The sequence below is a fragment of the Phyllostomus hastatus genome, unplaced genomic scaffold (genome assembly GCF_019186645.2).
Source record: "Phyllostomus hastatus isolate PE091 unplaced genomic scaffold, TTU_PhHast_1.1 phas_scaffold_93, whole genome shotgun sequence".
Classification (NCBI taxonomy): domain Eukaryota; kingdom Metazoa; phylum Chordata; class Mammalia; order Chiroptera; family Phyllostomidae; genus Phyllostomus; species Phyllostomus hastatus.
Genome location: NW_025334042.1, coordinates 39271850 through 39295228, shown reverse-complemented (window position 1 = coordinate 39295228; position 23379 = coordinate 39271850). Strand labels below are relative to the sequence as shown.

General features: G+C 38.5%; 1 protein-coding gene across 1 annotated transcript; it reads right to left on the bottom strand.

The window, feature by feature from the left end:
- Positions 1-3038: 3038 nt before the first annotated feature.
- Positions 3039-23130, bottom strand: LDHB (lactate dehydrogenase B). Its single transcript, XM_045829823.1, has 8 exons — positions 22973-23130; positions 20101-20235; positions 13567-13684; positions 11764-11937; positions 9689-9862; positions 6615-6732; positions 4731-4854; positions 3039-3405 (listed from the first exon to the last, which is right to left on the bottom strand). Exons 2-8 carry the CDS (start codon positions 20227-20229, stop codon positions 3238-3240), a joined length of 1005 nt encoding a protein of 334 aa, XP_045685779.1. The 5' UTR covers positions 20230-20235; positions 22973-23130; the 3' UTR covers positions 3039-3237.
- Between the last annotated feature and the right edge of the window lie 249 nt (positions 23131-23379).

Here is a 23379-nt window from a genome sequence, read left to right as displayed (position 1 = left end):
AGCCGTGACTCTGCAAGAGTAACATTTGGACAGACATGTAATTCTCTATGACTACACTAAGCATATAAAGTCATGTTACTACACTTCTATATGTTTCATTTCCCTGCAATCATGGACTAGGTCCCCTGTCTTTCTCCCATAGCAACAAGAAAAGATATTTATCCCAGACATTTGTTTACTGGCTACTTTAATATATTATGGCTTCTCTTGTGAATTCTCAACTTGATTTTGTTCATACAGACCGATTTGTTGCAAATCTGCCTGAGGGATTCCTGCTCCTTTAGTCTCCCAGTCTCCTAAAACAATGACTAGTGTTTCCATGTTGGAGCTGCAGTAATAACAGAATCAAGTTCAGCCAGGTAGAGTAAAACATGCAGTGGTTTTCTCTCAAAATACCTGCAGTTGAGTTAAAACAATCAAACCAAAAATCTCCTGCTACCCATCCTCTCTACCACTTTAAGTTTATGGGCTTTGGTTCCAGAAAAACCAAGTCATTAGTGAGAGCACATTGCACCTCCCAGGCCATGGAAACAGGTTTGGGGATGTGCATTTGACTCAGTGTGAACCAATAAGATGCAATGAGATAGTTCTGGAGTTTCCAGGAAAGCACTGGGTAGTTTTCTAGTAGACCTGAACATTAGAGGACACGAGACTGAAGTTGCCGCAGACAATATACCACTGCACAGGTCCTGAGAATCAAATGAATACACAGAGGAGAGAACGTCAGAGAGTTGGAGAAAAGCTTGCTAATGCTGGTGACATGTTCCTGAGTGTACTCTTGCTTAATGTCAATTCCACTTCTAGACTTTGCAGTTAGGTGCACCAATAAATTCTCCACCTTTGGTTTGTTTTCGTTTTTATCATTTTGAAAAAATACTAAAAAAAAAAATAGATCCACCAACTTGCTTGGTTGCATCTAAGTGAATCAAATCAATTACTCTTCTATAGAACAGCTTGCTTGGGCCAAGGTCACTTTCTATGCTAAATTTATGAGATAAAATTTTCTTTATGACTAAGTAATCTATGTCAGTCCCAAACATGGTGTGATTTTTGCATTTTGGATATTGACCCATGGAATATCTAAATGCATGTATTGACTAGTCAGGTGTCACTGGGCATCTACTCTATTCCCAGGAAATGTGAGCAGTTCCATTTTTGTTACCCCAGAGAATAAGAAAATAACTAAAGCATGCGCACTGAATTGTGTGAGGGCTCAAGTTCATAGCACCTTGTCTTGAAATTTATCCTTCACATGTATCTACTCAATCAGATAAAAAGTTATTTGCTAACAGATACTTTGCTTATGATTACTGTTCCCAGTAAAGCCTGACAGTGTGTCACAAACAATTAGGTTTGGCTAGCTGCAACAGGTAAAGTGATAGGGGTTCATTTCCTCCTAGTGTTAAAGCAATTTGGATGCAGGCAGTCCTTAACTGGTATAGCTGCTCCATGACAACCAAGGATCCAGAGTTCTTGTAGCTCTTGGCTCCACCACCCCGAGGGTTTTGCCTCTCTGCTCATTGTACAGAGGATCTGATAAATTTGAGATTATGGCATTAAAATGTCTCTACTTCTGTACGATGATGAGAATGTGTTTTTTTCTGCTGTCTTTATTTGGCAAAATAAGTTGGCAAATTTATAGGGAGGCTGCCCTAGCTCCCTCCCTGCAAATACTCTTGCCATCCCTGATAGTTTAAAAAAAATTTAAACTGGTCTGTGAAATTCTAGCTTGGAAATCACTAGCTAATTGTAAATCAGCATTCCCATAGAAACTGCAACAGTGAATTAGAGACATAAATAAAAATAACCTTTCTCCTTACATCTAAGAATGATCCTCATACCAAGATTGAGTCATTTTGGAAATGATTGGAGAAAGGTACTTAGTAGGCACCTGGCTCAGTCTTTCTTCATAATCTACAGGAACATGCATTAAATGCAAGAATGATTTTAATATTATCTTATGAACCCTGATACAAAAATGTAACAATAACTAATACTTACTGCAATGTAGCAAGTACAGTGTTTAAGAGCACAGATTACGAATCTACATGCCTGAGTGAAATCCCAGCTCTGCTACTTAGTGGCTCTGTGACTGTGTGCCTGTTGAAGAAGTACCATAGTTCCCACTATTTCATCAGTGAGAACATGGAGGCTTAAGAGTGGGTAAGTAGATAACTTGCCCCAGATCAGCTGATCAATGATTGAACTAGCACTGAATTCCAGGTTTAAATAACAAATTTCATGTTTTTAAAACTACTTAAACTGACCCCTAATTTAAGTAGTTTTGTTAACAAAAGTTTGTTCTTCTTTTGTAAGATTTGTTAAAAGAAGTACACCCCAAATTCTCCCTTAAACCTCATATTATGCTGTCTCTCAGTGACCTGGATCTGGATAATACACCCTCCATTTTTTTATTAGCAAGTACAACTAACTCTAACCAAGTGAATTCCAATTTTCGAAAGCTGTTTCAGAAGGTCTTCCTTTTGGAAAAATACATAGACTTCCTTGTAAATTCCATCCATTGGCTACAGATCCTTCTTCAGTTGTTGACTTTCAGATGGTAACCACAGGATTTTGAGGGCAATGAAAACACTGTTACAATGATGTATACATGTCCTTACATGTTTGTCTAAACTCACAGCATGTATGACACCAGGAGTGAACTATGGACTTTGCGTGACAGTGGTGTGTCAATGCAGGTTCATCAGCTTTAACAAGTACACCTCTCTGGTGGGTCATGTTCATAACGGTAGAAACTATGCAGGTGTGGGGTCTGGTGGTATATGGGAAGTCTCTGTACTTCCAATTTTGCTGTGAAAAAAAAATCAAGTCCCTTAAAAAATGATAATCATATTGTCAAGACAACAACAAAATCCTAGCATGTGTTGTGACAAAATTTTTGTGCTGCTTAGTGGGAGGAATATAGAAGAAGTGCAGATGACAGAATTGATGGAAATTTATGATGTAAGGGAAAATTATTTGCAAAACTGACTGAAATCTTTCAGAAACCATTAAAGGAAGGATTTCAGAAACAGAAGCACACTGATAGTTAATTTTATTTGTTCAAGGATTCATATTGCAAGCATTAAACTACGCCTGGGCTTTGGTGCTGTGAGCCCAAATTCACATACTCAGGAGGATGTAAGCAAACTGGGATCCGAGTACATGGACGGGAACTAAAGGCTTGCGGTTGATCACATTGCAGTGTTTAAGTTTCTACAGTCTAGAAGCCTGCAGTCATAGGTCTTTGAGGTCCTTCTGGATGTTCCACAGGGTATCTGCGCTCTTCTTGAGTTGAGCAACCTCATCATCCTTCAGTTTCTGATTGATGACGCTGGTTAATCCCCGAGCATTCAGGATACACGGAAGGCTCAGGAAGACTTCGTTCTCAATGCCATACATCCCCTGCCAGACAAGGAAAGCATTTAGATTAAAAAATAAAATCAGAGATAAGGTTAATCATAGTTCCCATGTTTGAACAGAAAGAACGGTAGGAAATTTGTAAGCACAAACTCAATCTTTAGTTTTCATCACTTCCAGGCCCATATTTCCATATTGTTTGTGTTTTGAATTAGGTTTTACACAAAGAATAGACTAATAATATACACTATGGTAAAACTAGAAATTTTGTAAGAAAGTAGTAAGTACTTTACTGAACTTACTGACAACTCTCTATTAGATACCTTAACAGAAATTGATACATAAGTCTTCAAATTAAGTTGCATTCAAATATGCTTCTTAATGGGTTACTTTTTATGAAATCTTAAGTTTCTTAAAATTCTTCAGTTAAGAAGAGAATTTCAGGTGGTAGCCAGCCTATGAAATCCAGAATAGTGGTTGGGGCCCACTCAAAGACAAGATTCTTACAGCACCTAAGAGTTGCTAAAAAGCAGTACAATTTCCAAAACACTTTACCAGTTTGTATAAAGTAATTTATTTTATAGAGTCAGTTTCACTACATAATTACTTAATTTAATTATATTAAACAAGTTGCTTAACTGTGCTTAACAAGTTAATTTAAACAAGTTAACTTGTTGCTTAACAAGTTAATTTAAACTTTTAATTTCCAAATTTCTTGTATATACACCAAAGTAGAGAGAATAAAATTCTTATAAATGCACTCTAAGACACTAATTTTGCCATATTTGCTTTTTTAAAAATCTGACACATTTTATTCCCAAATGCTTTCTATTTATCTTTTTTATATGCTTCTTTTAATCTACTGCACACATCTTAATATTCCACCCTGGACACTGACTTTTGGAAAATGAATTTTCTTATAAAATATCTTAATACAATTTTAGTTTTATTAAAAAAACATTTTTTACTTAATTATTTCATAGCTTTTGAATTAAACCAAGTTTGCCTAGGTATCAAATGCAATATCAAATGCAATCTATATTTTAATATACCAACTTGAAATAAAACTATTAATTATATATTTATTTAAATGATTATTCATTGTAAGGATATACCAAATAAGATTCAAAGTTAACATTTAATTTGCCACATCATACAAGAGAAATTATAAAAATTTATTGGATATTTTAGCCTCTAAAATTTCTGCTCTTATTGTCTTGGACTTCTACAGTAAAAGAAGAAATCTCCCTAAAACTTTGAGATACGGAATTAGCTATGTACTGAGACTTTAACTTGTCCTTCTTTAAATGAATCTATTTATAGAATACAAAACTAGAAACCATTTTACACTTTGTAATGGTTTGTCTTACCTTCACCATGGTTGACACTGGATGAATCCTGGACAAATTTTTGAATATGGATTCAATGAGATCAGCCACACTTAGTCCGATAGCCCAGTTGGTGTATCCTTTTAGTTTGATAATTTCATAGGCACTAAGAAGAAAAAAGGTTCATAAAAGAAATCACTGAAATCAGACTCAAGTTATTAAAACCAGACTTTTTGGGTTTGACTCCTGCTGTGTTTTTTATGAACTATGTAATCTTGTTTAAATTATTTAACCTTTCATGCCCTGGCTGTTGTGGTTCAGTGGATTGAGCACTGGCCTGCAAACCAAAAGGTTACTGGTTAGATTCCCAGTCTGGGCACATGCCTGGGTTGTGGGCCAAGTCCCCAGTAGGGGGCACTTGAGAGGCAACTACACATTGAAGTTTCCCTCTCTCTCTCTCCTCCTTCCTTCCCCTCTCTAAAAATAAATAAATAAAATGTTTAAAGCAATAAATTATTTAACCTTCGTTGTCTCAGTGATCTCTTCTATAAAATGAGGATGATAATAGTGTCTGTTTCATAACTTCATTAAATGAGTTCATATATATGTAAAATGTGTAAAATTTAAACACTACATGATCAGTGCTATGTAAATGTTTTGATAAATTTAGGTAACTGTTGCATAAGTGAATATGAAGCCAAAGTGGTAAAAATGTACATTTTCTAACCCATCTGCTTACTTATAAACATGAATATTTCCAAAGATATTAATGAAATCAGGAAACTATAAAAGCACCTTCATATTAAAAGGACAAAATATACCTTTGTTTTGAGATCTCACTTAACACTGTCACCTAAAATACTATAAGCAACTAACTTAAGAGCAAAATGATGACAATACTTTGCCTGGAAATTTTCTGAACACAAATTGAAAACCACAAAATGCACACAGAAAGGCACAGGTACTTGAAAGGAAGCAGGAATAACTGAGCATTCAGGAATTGGGATTTAAAGAACTCTATCAGTGACTAGAAGACCACGGGCAAGTTATTATCACCTGGGTGAGCCCTAGTTTTCTCATTAATAAAATAAAGAGTTTATGTTGATAAAATTCTGAGGACCTGTTTGAGTTTTAAAGATTATTTTTCTCATTATACAGGTCAAATTCCTGAAAAAAAAATCATTAAAATTGTACTGAATAAAATGATCCCACTTTTGAAATATCAGTTAGTTTTGTTACAATAATTTTCTGTAAATAACAGCTAATATTAAAAGCTCATCAATAAGTATGTGCATAGGCGTGTCTGCTTTTACTCAACTTGTACAATAATTCTATTACCATATGACTTTCCAGAAGACAAAAGCAAGATGAAACTTAAAGGCTAAATGGCTTCCCTGAGACTATATAGTTAATGTTAGTGCCATGAATTGAATCCAGAGCCAAATGACACCTTGTTTTATGATAAGCACAAAGGTCATAGAAAGACAGAATGGCAAGTCTCAAGAGTCAGTTTCCAGAAAAAGAAAATAGAAGGAAAGGGGGACTTTTTTATCTGAGTGTGGAAGGATAAATATAGCACAGCTTAATTTTAAACACGTTTGATAATCAGCCAGTATTTATTTTAGGTAATTATGAGACTAGTAGTGTCCTTCTATAGGACACCTTTTGAAAGCCTGTCTCACTTGTTAATGCCGTGTTTTGCTCCTGTTATCACTACAACAGAATTTCTCTAGAAAAATATTTGCTTCCCCTGCAGAGACTGGTATAGCACATTTGAACCATGGAAGGTGGTCTTGTCTGTTTCAGCAGCTGCATATTTACTATAGTGAGTTTAAATGAGCAGGCAGCCACCCAAGTTGCATATAATTTTATCTAAGTGAAGAGGCAATTAATTAATTGTCTTAAATCAAGCCCCTTTCCAATTACCTTTCAACCACCATCTTGTGCACTTCCTTCCAATTTTCACTATCATTGTCCGTTCCCATTTCTGGGTTCAGTTCCTGAAGAGAAACGCCTGCCACATTCACTCCACTCCACACAGCCACTACAAATAAAAAAAAAAGAAAAAAGAAAAATAGACATTTTATATATTTCTGCCACTATTTTCAGAAACCCTTTCTTCCCTTACTTCAGATTTCACCTCTGATGCAGGCTACCCATTTGACCTGCTCCAGTGACAATAGATGCCAGCCTATTGGCCCCAAAAGGCTGACATTTGCCTTCAAAGAGCCACGCATCTGATCTTTTAACTTTCAGCCATTTTGGTGCAAAACAGAATGATTGTGTCATACCCACAGAAAACATGAACTTTTTGTTTTTCTCTAGGTTGATAAAATCACAAGAGATTCTGGTTCAGAACTATCCTAAAGTTTTGGTTTGAGAAATTTTTAACTTTCCTCTTGTTAATATTTTTAATATAAGCCCTATTTTTTTCTGGGGCGAGGTAAAAAAAAATCTTGGGTAGTCAAATGATCTCTTCTCATGCCTCAAGTTCAATCTGTTTCTTGAAAGAAACTTCATATAACCACAATGATTTTTTTTCTGGTCTTAACTGGATCAAATATTTCCTTCTAAGAATAGCTCCAGAGGCACAGCAGACAAGGCGAGCCCCAAGGCTGCATCTTTTGGAGGTTTGACACACCAGAACAACTCCTTGCCTATTCTAACACCTTCTGCCCGGCCAACAGCAGGTATTGAAGACCCAGGCATACAAAGGTGAGTAAAGACACGCTCTGTGACACGGACAAGCTCAGAAGCTACTGCAAGAAACAGACAAGGAAAGGAAACTAAAGCAAGGTTTAGCTCCCACAGGAGTACGGGGGGAGAATAATAAAACACGAATAAGGGTCTACTTAATGTAGGGGAAAAGGAGTGTCAGAAAGGGGTACAAAGTATAGGCATTTAAACCGGCCCTTAAGAAATAAGTGTGTGTTCCTCATGGACCTTTGGAGGAAAGCAACAAAGACTCGGGAAATATGAGTAAGGATACGGGGTGAGGTCCAGCATGGCTATGAAGGGCAAAACTGCCCATGGCCAAACAAAACCTCTTTTAGTCCACAACTTTTGCAAATTCAGGCCAGTGGTTGAAGAAAACTAGAACATTTTCATGTTTTTGGCAATTATGAGGTCTATATAATCATGCCACAGTGAGCATGGCTTAATTCTCTTTCATTTCATGTACATAATATTGATCAATATGGAAACAGGAAAAAATATGTTTTAGAAAAAATGAGACAGTAATGCATGAATGGAACATTGGTCTGGGACATGATTCTAGTTTTAGTTACGCCACTAATTAACTGAAGGACCTTCAACAAGCCTCAATGATGGCTTTGCCCCCATTTTTTTCCTCACTGAAAGGCAAGTCTTGAACTAGAGAACATACATTATCACTTCTAGATCTGTGGTTTTAGTAATTGTATATTTGTAAAGACTAGCATTTATTAAGCTTTTACTATACACCAGATGTTATACTAAGTACTTTATATAGGAAATAAATTCAGATAAATCCTTGGATATGAGGAAGTCTTGAATAAAATGTCAGAAAAACATCAATCTCATTATATAAAAAAGCACAAATGCAAAGAAAATAACTGCATATTGTGTAGAAATAAATTTAGTATAACACAGGTCATTATCATTGTTATTAATATTAAAGATTTGATCTGTTACAGTTTTATATGAGCCTATTCAATGCACAAAATTCTATGTTTAATAAATAGGCTTAGAGTTATTAAATACAACCGCAATTGCTCATAAATGGTTTTACACAAAATTGTTTGGAACAGAAATATTCATTTCAATGAAAAGAGAAATATCAACTTTACAACATTTAGAATAAATGATGTTTAACTGTTTCAAAACAAATCATTATAAAAGAAACAAGTGGCTCTGGCTGGTGTGGCTCAGTGGATTGAGCACCGGACTGTAAACCAAAGGATCACAGTCAGGGCACAGGCCTGGGTTGCTGGCCAGGTCCCCAGGATGGGGCGTGTGACAGGCAACCACACATTGCTGCTTCTCTTCCTCTCTTTCTCCTGCCCTTCCCCTCTCTGTAAAAATAAATAAATAAAATCTAAAAAAAAGAGAAACAGATGAACTGTAATTTTAATATTGATACTGTTACAATTATTAATTTATGTCTAACAATTCTGGTTAAATTCCTCAAGAAAATATTTGATAAATATACCATATGGTTTCATACTACTTAAATGATTGTTAGTTATCATTGATAGTTTATTAGAAGTAAGATTTCATTTGAAGCAAGATTTATTTTACATTATTGAACAGTAGACACTAGTTATTTAAAAGCTTTTGCTGCCCAATGCATCCCTCTCCCATAAACACAATGGCTATCACAGCTCTGTCCAATGGAAGAATCTAGAAGCAAAGACATACCAGGAGCATGAACACACCTATCCCAGGTCAGGGTTTCTAAACACCATTCTCCTTAGAAGGAAACTGGGCTCATTGGAGACAACATAGATAATTCTAATGCTGGTAAGGGGGAAGTAGGAGATGAACCTGGTGCATTGTATTGTTCCAGAAAGCAAGGAAGGGCTCAAGAAATGGTGAGACATGAAAAAGACACAAGAGCCAGCCTGAGAAGTCTGTTACTTGAAAAATGTGAGACAGTTTGTGCACTACAAGGGTGACAGAACTTTTGTGAAATAAAATAAAAACCTGAGTCTACACTGATATTAATAAAAGAATAAATAAATAAATGGAGAAGAGGAAGCTTTCTCTTACAGTAGTATACAAATAATAAATATAGAAAATATGAGGGGATTAGTATGCGATATTTGACATCATCATAGCACAGGTATTTGTTTAGTTTATATCAAAGTTACCTCCTACAAATTACCTATTTGTAATGTTAAGTATGCAAAAATGTATAAAATGAAATTTAAAAACAAAAAATTCAGAATGGCAAGAACAATATCATAAGTAGTACACAGTAAATAATTATCTATTTTTTGTTTTATTTTTATTATTTTTACCACTTGAGTCGCCGTGTTCTCCCAAAATCCACCCATGGCAGCTGCTGGGATGAATGCCAAGTTTTTCAGCCATAAGGTAGCGAAATCTAGCAGAATCCAGATTGCATCCACTGCCAATCACACGGTGCTTGGGTAATCCACTTAGCTTCCAGGTAACATAGGTGAGAATATCCACTAAAAATTTAGAAAAAAATATGTAAGTAAATCAATACTGATTTCAACTGCTAGGTAATAAATTGGTGGGAGCCCCAGCTTCCTCCTCTTCCGTTTCCTGACTCCCATAACGAGTTGTGCCTAGAAAGGTGCAAATACCTTGACCTTCATGTTTGACATGATAGGGATTAGAGAGACAAGAAAAATGAAACTTGGTGTTTTTTAATTTACATTATTACTTGAAACAAGAACATATAAGAACCTAGTAGATTAATTAGTTTCACTGTGTGTGGAAAGAAAGCAAAAGGGTTGAATTAGACTATCACCTCAGTTTCTTCTAATTCTTTTTTTTAAGATTTTATTTATTTATTTTTAGAGAAGAAAAGGAGGGAGAAAGAGAGAGAGAGAAACATCAATGTGTGGTTGCTGGGGGCCATAGCCTGCAACCCAAGCATGTGCCCAGACTGGGAATCGAACCTGCGATGCTTTGGTTTGCAGCCTGCGCTCAATCCACTGAGCTACATCAGCCAGGGCTAGTTTCTTCTAATTCTTACATTCCATGACTGTTAACCACGGCCATCATACACCAAAAGCCATTGGTTACTGAATTATTAAGAGATGCTACTACAAATTTTCCAGGGGGCAGAGATGCTATTCAGTAAATAATTGTTAAAGGCAAGATATTTACATTTCCTACTATTTAATAAAAAGACCTCTGTGACAGAGACTTTATTCTGGTGTGGTACCGCCTGGAGCCTGCAGAGGCAAAACTTGCCAGTCACAGTCCTTACAGGCTGAGCTGTGTACGTAGGAATATGTGCATGCAAGAAGGGCAAGGGGTTGATTTGCAGCCCCAACTCCACACTCATAAATAGATGCTGGCTAAGCTATTTTAAGATCATTGTGGACAGATATTACAAACTCTTCCTTGGCAACTTGGATTCAGCAAGAGTGACTTGGGGGAGTTGAGACTTTGAAGCTATCCCCGGAAAGTTGTACAATCAGTTATTAATGTTTGCCTTAGACACAGGACATAACAATGTCTCCTGTGCCAGGTGTTTGCCATTCCTGTTCTACATCTATCTGCCACCGTGAGAACTTTTAGATGCATGGCTGAACTGTTTAGTAAGTCGTAACCCAAGAGACTAGGAATAATACTAAAATAATTTCGTCTTTGCTGGCTCTCAGCTCTCAATATTTCATAAAGTATAAGGATACCCTGGCTCTTATTCACAATCTTTTTTAATATGGACTGTCAGAAATAACCTGTTTTACCATTTTTTCAGTAGTCTATTATGTTCACCAGAATACAGTAAGCTTGGTGGCATATTATAGACAAATGAAGTGTGAGAGAGACAGTAGATTTTGACTATGTAGGTAAAAAAATGTAATTCTTTCTAACCAGAAGTATTAAGTTTTAACATTTGGTGTTAGCATGTGGTTGTCTATTAATATAGTCTATTTCTATCTTTAAACCAAGACTGAATAATGGTTTTCTTATTCCTTTTGTTTCAAATTCAATCTGATTCAATTATAAAGAGTTTTAGAGATAAAGAAAACTGAAGATCAAATATGCTAAAATATTTCTTACAAACTGAAGCCACACTCAAATGTTTCATTAAGTATCCCAGAATAATCTTTACAGAAATTTTAAAAGCATTTAGACTCTGAAACAATCCCAGATAGAACAGTGACATTGCTTCATATAATACTCTTTGCATTTTTAAACATTTGGCCTCAGACAGTGCCATTTGTCTTGCAAATGCTGCTATTTTGGGGCCAATAACAGAAGACATGCAAATTGCTTCTGCTAGTGCACACCAGAACAGATTTTCTCAAATTCAAAAAACAAAACCAAACCAAACAAAACCCAAAAGCATTGATCTTAACAAAACTGATCCCTTTATAACTGATTAAAATACCTGGGTTGGAAACCACAATTATGATGCAGTCAGGGCTGTATTTGACAATCTGAGGAATAATGAATTTGAAGACATTGACATTCCTCTGCACCAGGTTGAGACGACTCTCTCCCTCTTGCTGGCGAACTCCTGCAGTTACCACCACGATCTTCGAATTGGCGGTCACAGAGTAATCTGGAAGGACAGGGGAAAAAGTATTTCAAATATAACACTTCATCAAAACATATCAGGTATGATACACTTTAAAACTAGCTAAACATTCATAAGCTTCTAGAATTTATATGAGAATTATGGTTTTTGTATTAAAAGGTTTTTAAGTACAATGTTCCTGTGGCTTGTTTCTCCTGTATGAAAACATTCCAAACATAAAATTGGCTCAGAGAATGGACCAAGGAAATAAAGAAGGTCCTAAATTATGTTTCTGGCTGCCCTGGCTGGTGTGGCTCAGTGGATTGAGTGTCAGCCTGTGAACCAAAGGGTCACTGGTGCAATTCCCAGTCAGGGCACATGCCTGGGTTGCAGGCCAGGTCCCTAAATTGGGGGTGTGCAAGAGGCAACCACACATCGATGTTTCTCTCCCTCTCTTTCTCCCTCCCTCCCTCTCTAAAAATAAATAATGAAATCTTAAAAAAAAATACGTTTCTGGCTAACAAACTCAACTTGCTATTGACTTTAGAGAAAATTGGATTGTCAATAACAACACAAAGCATAAAGTGAGTTCAACAGGCAGCCCTTCAATAAAACTAAGCAATTTAAAGGTACTTTAGGTCTGTAGTATTGATTCAATCTATGATCAGGAAGGAAGGAACTCAAGTGTTTATTCCTGGCTAGCAATTAATTTCTAATCCTCAAGTTTATTCATTTTTAGAAGTGAGTTTTTCTAGGAAATGTTTTATCTTTTCCTCAAGAAAATATGTCCTTTCCCAAAATAAACAGACATTATGACTTGATGTGATCATTGGACTTAATGACTATGGATGACATAATTAAACTGTGCTGCTATGTAACCTTTGAGGGTCACTACTGTTTCATCAGTTTCTTCTCCCACAAAGTGGAGGTAATAGGATATAACTCTCATAGGGTTGTTGTGAAGATGACATAAAGTCAGACATGCAAAAAATTGCACAGTACACAGAATCCTTAACAATTCAACCAATAACAGATATTAGTAGTGGTAGTGGTGTAGCAAATTACTCTGGAACCCACATTTCTATATCTGCAGGCATAGCCATGCTGTGTAGAACAGATGACTAAAATACGACTTTATGTAGTTTCTTCAAGGCATTCAAATAACTTACTTTGTGCAACTTTTCCCCCTGTCTAAAACCTTCACATTCTCAGATACACATAAACAAACATAATAACAATATGCTAAAATGTTACACATCGAATGTACGAAGTCAGGTGGGAGTTTGTTTACAGAGGTAACTCTGTGTTTGTCTACCAGAATGAATCGGAACCAGAAGAGAACTGCCAACACCAGACTCAACACTATGGAAAGACTAATTTTGTATCAGGAAGTGAGGATATCTATCTATATATCTATCTATCTTAAAGATTTTATCTATTTACTCCTAGAGAGAGGGAAAGGGAGGGAGAAAGAGAGAGAGAGAGATATCAATGTGTAGTTGCCTCTCGCATGCACCCCAGAGGGGTCCTGGCCTGTAATCCAGGCATGCGCCCTGACTAGGAATTAAACCAGCAACCCTTTGGTTCACAGGCCTGTGTTCACTCCACTGAGCCACACCAGCTAGGGTTCAATTTATTATTAGAGAGATCACATTGGGCATTAAATGATACTACCTTTATCTGCCACAATTTTCGGTGTCCGAAGAAACAAGCTCCCATGCTGCAGGTCCATCATTTCTCCTTTGAGTTTATCTTCCAGTACATCCACAAGAGCAAGCTCATCAGCCAGAGACTAGAATCACAAAAACAGGTGTTAGTCCCCTCAGCTACTCTAGGATACCCCAGTTCACAGTATAGCCCAGAGAGTCTTTCAACGGCCAAGAGCCCAGTGTCTACAAACCTCAAGACTTTTATCATAGAATTAGGTGAGTTCTTTTACTTAAACAGCAACAACAACAAAATCTTTTATAATGAACTATTGATATTTATTTAAGACACTTAATTTTCAGAATTTTACCTTCCAGTAATCAAATAGAATTTGATTTACACAATGCAAACAGCCTTAAGAATATATGGACGTAAGGATTCCTGATGAAATCAGTGTGGTTCAACAGTGGATTAAGGGTGCATAACAGACCTACCCACACCCAGAAACAACTTTGGGCAGTGTGTCCATCCCTGAGGTCATCCCCAGTTTGAAGAGTTTCTGAGGGTAGATCTGGCTTAAACCATCATGAGTTTAAGTTCACCTTAAAGGGGATTGGAAGCCCTGGTGGAAGTATGGAGCCCTCAGGCTGCTTTGACCAACTTGAATATTGTGGTGGGGAAAGGAAAGAGAGTTTTATGAACAGAGGGATCCAGGACTAGTAGATTCTCCAAACATAATCAGTCTGAACTTGCCCAGTTTCAAAGTTTTTTATTTTCTATTCCAAATGGCATCCTCTACCACCCATGCAAAATAAAAACCTAAATAAATAAGTTATACTGTTTAGTCTTGATCTAGCATAATTTCACATATGCTATAAAGCATGTGTAACATATTTTATATGTTTATATTTCTCTATATCTCTAAGTGAATAGTGGGAGAAAAAAACAACTCTGGATTCTCCCTTTCAGTAATTGTATGTTCTTCAGCAAGTCCTTGATCTTTCCTTCTGGTAAAAGTGAGCAGGGAAGGTGTCAGTCTAGATGCATCTAAACAACCTTTCAGTTTTGACATTTGATTATCCTATAGAAATCCATTATTTGTGAAGTCTTTAAAAAGTAGTTATCCTTTTCATTGAAACATCATTAGTTTTTGCCTCTGCTGTTCTTAGGGCTGTTAGCAAAATAATTAGTTTAATATGATATATCAATACTGGAGCCCACTGATAATTGGCATTCAGGTAAAACTTTGAATGGTAAGGTAAAGTAGCCCAGGGTAGTATTGGCAGAGTCAGGGAGCTGTTGAGGCAAGCAGAGAGAGGTGAAAGTGCCCATGAGAAAGCTGACCTACTTTTGCTTGACAGCAAAACAGGTCCTTCCTGCAGCAGCCAAGGAATGAGTACCATCCTGTTTCCAGAATCCCAGTAGCTGTCTACCCTCATGATGTGAGCTGGCAGGGTTTGCTTGTGAGGGTTTTTGAGACTCAGGCCTCCTTGTGACTGAGTGTGTTCTTTGTTCTAAGCAACTAACTTACTGGCAAATTTCTGAGATGACCATTTTATGAGCTGGGGATTACAGAGTAAATATTTTCTCTTTCCATGTATATCAAATACTGGCATTAATTCTCACCTGTTTTTGTGTGTGTGTGTGTGTGTTTTTACTTAAAACACATATTTTAACACTTTTAAAATGGTTTTGTTCTTTTGCACCCTCTCACAAGGTCACACAAAACCCTCATTTGTGTTTTTTTAAGTTGTAAATTAATACAGTAAGTCCTCACTTAACATCATTGATAGGTTCTTGGAATTGTAGCAAAATGATATATAATGAAACCCATTTTACCATAGGTTAACTGTTATAAACAAGAATTAAGTTCCCACGGCATCTCATCAACGTTATAATTAAATAACATTCTTTGGCAATCTACTGTACAATGTAACTTAATAATAGCCACAGCATTCTGACAAGGTACTGAGCACAGAGAACATTACTCTTATTTTAGTAATAGCACATGAGTGCTGTTGAAGTCTACGGGCCAAAACTATTCGGGCCTTAAGTGGAAAAGGCTATCACAGGATCTCAGATCCTGTCTTTTGTTTTCGTGGGTGTACAGAACCGGCTGAGAAGAGCATTCTCAGCTGGCAAGGAAGGAAGAGAGCCAACACTTAAAAAAACTAATTGCAGCACTGAATTTAGCTGCATCTGCACCAGTGAGCATCTGCACCAGTGAGTATTTAGCTGCATCTGCACCAGTGAGGCAGGCAAGTGGGAGACGTGTGACTAAGTAGTGACGCTGTGGTTTAGCTTAAATGGATCTCCTTCCACAGTAACTTAGTGTATAGCCTATGAATTTATCATCAGTGTATATCACTTCAGTTGTAAATATACTTTAAAATATTTAAAACTGCAAGGCCCAGATTAATTGCAAAAGCAGTAACTTATTAAGGAACAAGGTCAGTTAGAAGCCAAGAACATTACTGTTGAAACCTTATTTGACATACTACAAAAATGTCTTTTTATCTGAAGTACTGTGTGGATCAGACAGATCCATCGTCTGCCTCTTGGTTCTCATAGTTAATAAATTACAGGCAGCAATGCCTTAATGTTTGATAGTTGCATTTCTACATTTAAGTGTTTATGGTGCATGAAATTTTATGAGAGGAAAAGGTGTACTTTTTCTCAAATGGTTAGTTAACTGGATAAGCACCATTTTAAAAATAAGGTGTTCTTTCTTCTCTTCTGGAATGCCACCTCTACCATTAAATATTGTTTGGGTCTATATCTGGGCTTTCAGTCTGTTCGATTAACCTGTCTCTTCCAAATTTTAATTAAATTCCACTTGTAAGCCAAGTCTGCACTGTAAAAACTGCTTTGCCCTATGCCTATAATTACACTGCTCCTTCTAAGAGCCTTCTTATGCTGTGTTTGCTCAAGAACATAGCTACAGCTGGCTGAATTAAGAACAAACAAAGAACAGCTGGGCACGGAGGCTCACTGCAGGATGAATCTGCAATGAAGCTACATGGGACCCTGGTAGCTAAATGCAGAATTTGCGGCTGGTAGTGGGGCAGGAGTCCTATTTGGCAGAGGAAGCCACGAAAAAGGAAAAACTATGATCAAAATTCAGCCAAATGTAAATGCAGTTTATTAGTAATAGCAGAAATATTCTGTTAATTAATATATATTTATTACAGAATGTGTCAGGCATTATTCTACTAATCAGGAGTAGAGTAATACAAAAATTTTGCAAGCTCCCTGCTCTCATGAAATGTAACAGGAAAAGAACAGGAGTTAAACAAACAATTTAAGATGGTTCTGATAGTGATGTTAAAGTACTGGGAAGGAGGTTTACTTTGTGCTGCGAGTCAGGGAGGGCCTGTCTGCAAAGACACGATCTGAATGACAGGGAGGAGTCACCTCTGTGATGGTCTAGGGAGACATTCCAGGAAAAGGGAAAATCAAGTAAAAGGGTTAAACCCAAATGAGGCTGGTGTTTTGAAGGAAGTGGGCAGAGGGTGAGAGGTGAGGTCTGAGGCAGCGCCACACTGCACTGGCGGGTGCTCAGCGCACTCTGAATGGCGCCCCTTGGGGATGTGCGTGCCACTGCTTTGCTGAGAGGCAGTCAGGAAAGATTCTTATGGCCTTGAAAGGTTTTTGTCTAAGTGTAGCTTATGTGGGCTGGGACACTACTAGAAAGTTTGTAAGTGGGAGAGCTCCTATTTTGATAAAAGCTCCCTATGGTTATTACTTTGGCAATGAGGATGGGGGAGGGGGAAAGAGCTCAGGCAGAAAACAACTGGATCTTTGTGATGGTGGGGCACCGTACTGGGGAGCGTCAGTGGCCGCCTCAAGCCTAAGCTGAGCCCTGGGCCTCCTCAAGCTCTCCATCCCCAACGCCCTCACATGGCTCATTTTCTGGCTAAAGCAACGTGCGTCCTCTGTAAAGCACACCCCTAATGAGCTCAAAGGGCCAGATCCGGCACTCACTATCTATGTGATCCTCACTGAGTCACTTAATCGTTCTGAAGTTTTTTTCCCAACTGTAATATATAGATGACAATAAAAGTTCCTCCTGGAACTTTTGTGGAGAAATGAGGCAAAATACAGAGACCGAACAGAATAAGTACTGTTCATTTCCTTTCTCTATTAAACCAGTGGGGTCTATCCTTGCCCTATATTAATAACATTTGTGAAGCACTTTCATCCTTACTCACTAAATAAGATCTAGACATTTTTTATGAAGAACCTGGTGTTTGAATATGGCAGTCATTCACTCGCAGCAAGCATCTAAACTGGAAGATTCCTAGTGTTAGCAGCAGGGCCTGTTCCCCTTAAGCACTCGAATTGGGCCAAAGTATTATGTAACTGCAGATACAGTCTCAGTTAAATTATTTACTAAGGAGGATTGTAAATTTACAATTAAAACGATCATTGAGGTACACATAGACTCAGTATAGCCCAGATACAGGTTTCCGAAAAATCTAAATCTTTAGCTGGCATGTCACTAATTCCTTTATGTGTTTATCTGCTCCAATACTAGCAGGGAACAAAAAGAAATTTCAGAGTCCCTGTGGTTAAGAGTTCAGAGTCCGGGGTTTGGACTGCAGCTTTGCCACCACCGGCTGCGGACTGCGGGCTCCCACACCTCACACCTCAGCCACCCCATCTGCAAACAGGAGGGGAACAGCTCCCATTTCCTCAGGTTATCGTTTAAAATCCAGCATTTCAGTTAAAACAGTGAATATCTGCATGCTGAATAAATGTTACATAAAAGAAATAGAAGCTAGACTGCTTTTCATTTTTACTGGTGTGAACAGTAAGCGCCGAAGTGCAGTTATTTGAATTCCCTGTAATTTGGAAAACAGCTATCCTAAATCACAGGCATTTAATCAATTAAGATGAGATAAGAAAAAATGCAAAAGAACAAACTTGCATTGTTGCACACTATACAGTTTAGTGGGTTGCTTTGAACACTTTTTCTCAGCGGACATTCAGAATTTGTTCCTTTAGAATTTAAACTTTGTAAGCAGAAATATGCCCAGCAAGGAGTTATTCAGGCAGCCTTCACATAAATACAAAGAGGCAGTGTGTTCCGAAGACAAGGCAGCAGTTTTTTTTGAGGGGAGTAGGTAGTTCCTACGACAGCCTTGAGAAAGAACAAGAATGAATTCAATGAGGTAAATAAGAAAGAAAGCTTTCCTTAAAAGTCCTTAGAGACTAAACAAAGCTAACTATGGTTTAAACCACAAGGGAACATGAGGCAAGCCAAAAGTCCATGCAGGTATAGAAGCAAAAACATGGTCTGAAGGAGTGGAAGGTACTAGCAGTCCAACATCAATGTAAAATCCCCTGATGCTGGTGACTGCAGGGGTTATATGAGAATGCGTGAGTATGTTCTATTTTAAATGGATGTGCTCCCATGGACTTAGGAGGAAAGGGTATGGTGTCTGCTTTTAATTCTCAAATGGTTCAAAAAATTCATTGTAAGTATACACACACATACACAACACACATATATATGTAGAAAGAGAGAGGGAGACAGAGAGAGGGGGAGAAGAAAATAAAATGTAAGAACTGGTACATCTGGGTAAAGTGGATATGAAAGATTTACATTTCTTACTATTCTTGCACATTTTCTGTATTAAAATTATTTCAAAATAAAACTATTGGGTGACAGTTGGAGGAAAATAATAGGATATTCTCATGACCTCAAAAAGCCACTGTGCACATTACTTATTAGCTGTAGAGGGCGAAGGGATCTTCACAGTGGAGAAATCTTGCAGTGACCACCAGTAATGAGACAAGGACCATCATGTGACTCCTGATGTGATGTACCAGGAAGGATATTACATCACCCAGTCATGACCCCACCCCCAAATTTAACCAGAACCTAACAGGGGGCTCCAACCTTTTGGCATCTCTGGGCCACATGAAGAAGGGTTGTCTTGGGCCACACATTAAATACACAAACACTAATGAAAACTGATGAGCAAAAAAAAAAAAAGCTTTTAAGTACATTTACGATTTTGTGTCCGGCCGCAATCATAGACATCCTGGCCTGCGTGCGGCCCACAGGCCGCAGGTTGGATGCCCCTGGAAGGAAATATCAGACCAGTGTGAACGGAGCAGCATTCTACAAAATGGGCATGGACTCTTCAACAATGTCACTGACAGGAGAGACAAAGGAAGGACGAGCAACAGTTTTAGATTAAAGAGAATGAAGAGACATGACAAGTATATAAAATATATGATCTTGGATTGGGGTGAAAACAGCTACAAAAAGCATGATACTGACAGCAGAAGAACTTTAAACCTGGCACTGTACATCAGATAATAGTATTACATCAAGGTTAAGTTCCCAGGAGTCTTAACTCTATTGTGTCAGACAGGGAGACTGTCATTCTCTTAGGAGACACATGCTTATTTATTTAAAGGTTCAGTATGCCTACAACTTACTTCAAAGTATTCAGGAAAAAAAATCTTTTAAAAATACAATAAAATCCTGAAATGCTTAAAGAACACATGCTGAAACGGCCTGTCATGTACGGCGCTCTTGAAATGTACCTTTCCCAGAATGCTGATGGCACATGCCATTCCAACTTGTCCAACACCCACGACGGTGATCTTGTTGTTGGGGACCGCTGCCTCTTCTTCTGCAACAGGTGCAATCAGTTTTTCCTTAAGCGTTGCCATTGTGCACTGCAAAAAAAGAATCAAATATACATGCACTCTGCATGGGAATGATCCTGAGAGTGTTACAACTGCAATGCTGAGTTAAAATACGGTTTAAAATGAGCCTAGTGATCTTCCAGAACATGGAATATACTTTAAAGAACCATGTGACTCATTTAATGGAGAAGTTAATCAAGAGAAAACCTCCATGGAACTGCTAGAAGTGGGTTCTTCAGCCTCTGATTCCACATTAGTGTTTAACAAGTTGTAACAATTTTGTCTTGTGGCTATTCATTCCCTGGCTAAAACAAACATTTATATTTAAATTAACTGATGTTTCCATTCTCCTTCTAAAGAATTTATACATTAACTATGTTAACTAAGTTAGGGCTCACTATTAACCCATATGTAAGCCTGGTCTAAAAAAATTAATGGCCAATTATGAATATAATTTCTAGTACATTGTCACTCTTGGAAGAGAGAGACTGACTGGTTCTTCTACTTAACTCCTTTCTTTAAATGTGTCACAGTGTACTCAATATACAATGTGTGCTTAAATAAATACAGTGACAATATAATGGTGATAAGTAATATTTATACAAAAGGTGCCCCCCAAATTACCCTGAATCCCTTTTAGTGTACCTTAGAAACTTACTGAAAGGTGGTTAGATATTTACACATCTTCCTTTCAGGGGGTCACAGTAGAAGAAAATCAACATTTGAATTAGTTCCTTTCCAGCCATTAAAAAAGCCAAAACAATTACACATTAAAAAAAATTAAACTGAAAATTGTTGGAAAACATTCTACACAATAATACCAAACCTATCTGATGATCAGGTGTGCTTTCTGAATAACTAAAACAAATGGCAAAATTTATCGTGCCCTTCTGTCTTCCTAACCATAGAGGGTACATATTATAAATAAGTACTTTCTTCAGAATGAAGTATCACTTACCATTGTAACCCACTATAATATCCATTATTGATGTTTGCCTTTTCCTTCTAATGTTAGGTCATTGCCTTGGAGGCCACTGTACCTGCTAAAAATCGTATCCCTGTTTCCTAATCCTGGTGTTTGTTTCTCATCTGCATTAACTAAGTAACAAAACCTAGTTTAGCAATTGTATATGTTAAGAGTTAGTAAGTCTCTCAGTTGGAATAAAGTACTTAAACTTGTGTAACTATTGTTTTGTTCTAAAGCTATTCCTCCCCCTAAAAAAAAACAAAAACATTTTCCCTAATCCTTAGGGACTAAATTGAGAGATTATTTAGCTGTTACGCAGTAGATTTACAGTTTCTTGTGGATGCTAAAGAAATGGAACAGCATGCAACTGTCTGTCTCCACAAATAGATGACCTTACAGTGCAATTCATACACGTCCTGCATTTTGAGCAGAATCCGAAGAATGCCGCATCTCTTCTGGTTGAACAGACTCAAATGCACAGTTTTTCTCCATTAAGTTTATTTTCATTAGTTGCTTTAAGGTCCTTTAGGTATAGAGGACCCAGCAAGCAGTGGAAAACACAAATTCAGAAATGGTTGCTACATAAATACCGATTAGTTATTGATAGATCTTTTAAAGTAATGTGGGTAATTTCAGAAACTGTATGAGTCTTGAGCTAGTACAGATTCTTTCATATCTTGCTAGAGAAACGTGTTTTTCTTTAGCTTTTCCTTAACAGGAGTTGTAAGAAATTAAAAGAGTTTTGTGTTGTATGCAGGGCTGTGCCCAGAGAAGAGTGGTCGCTGTAAGAATGATAAACAGGGTAAAAACAACCCCTGATCCGCGGTCCTTTACATTCCCACCCCCCTTAACCCCTTTGCATATAAATTATTAGAAATAAACCGGCGCCTTAAATTCAGGAACAAAGATCCCCCTTACGAAATATCTCTCAATTCTAACTTTTTAAAGCCCTCTTTTGCCATCTGATTTCTCCAGTACAGAGAAACCCCTCCCCTCTCCCTCTCTCCAGGCCCTAATTGCAGCTTCCCCGGCGGGCCGCCTTCAAGCCACCTCTTCCCTGCCGCGCCGCCGGAGGCAGAGAAAGACAGGTCACAAGGGAAGGCGGCAACCACAGATCTCCTCTGATCAAGTCTCTAGCGGAAAAGTCTGGGCCTCCTTTACTCTCAACACCGGAGGCTGGCAAAGTAAACAAACCACCCCAAACACCAAGAAAAAAAGGACCGAAATGTACCCGCCTATAGCCCCGGCCAGTCAATACGGGAGAGCAGGGTCAAACCTGCAGATCAGCCTGACCCTCATCCTGGCACAAGCAGTGGTATTTCTCCCTCCCGGTGGTTGTGAATTCCAATTCCCAGGTTCAAGATCAGCCATCCTTAGCAGTCGCCTGGCTCCCTCTCCCTCCCCTCGCTCCTCAGGCACGGATCCAGGCTCCCGCCAGCCGGCACTAAGGGCGATGGGGCCGCCAGGAGCCGATCAAGGACGACAGCCCGGTTTCAGCTGCAAAGACAAGTCTCTCCTCCATGGAGCACAGGACCTAAGCAAGCCCTGCAGCGCGGAGAACAAAGCCTGGGTCTCAGTTGCAGGGCCTCGCTCCGCCTCGCTCCCTGGCGGAGGGCACGACCTGCCGCCTCAAACCCAGGGGTTGAGTGAGGACCAGAGTCCGGATGCTCAGGGCTAAAGGCCCCAGAGGACACAAGTCTTTCCCGGTCCTTCCCCGAGTCTTGCCACACCAGGACTCCCCTACAAGTCCCACCCGGTTTGCCTGAGAGTCGGGATTCAGGATATTGAGCTGAAACCTACCGGGAGAGAGGAGGCTCTCCAGATCTTAGAAAGAGTCCCGCCAAGGAGACAATGTCAGCTGCGAGCGTCCGCTCCGGTGCAGGATCCGCAGGGAAAGGGGAGGAGGCGGGGCCCACCGGCGCTCAGCAGCCTCTTAGCTTTCTCTATTGTGATTGGAAACCCGAGCACCGCCCACCCCTCCCCTCCGCTCGCTCAATCCCCTTCAAGGACAAGGGCTCAAGTATGCACTTGTCCTCCTCCCCGAATGAGCAGGTCACCTTCTGGTGGCTAAGGCGGCCTCTGCTCTCTGCCAGCGTGACAGTTTACAGAGGCCGCATTATTTCTAAAACTTATCTTCGCCTCTTCTAGACTTTCATGCTTTTGTTCAGACAGGTTTAGTCCAAATAGAAATACATTTCAATTTTGCT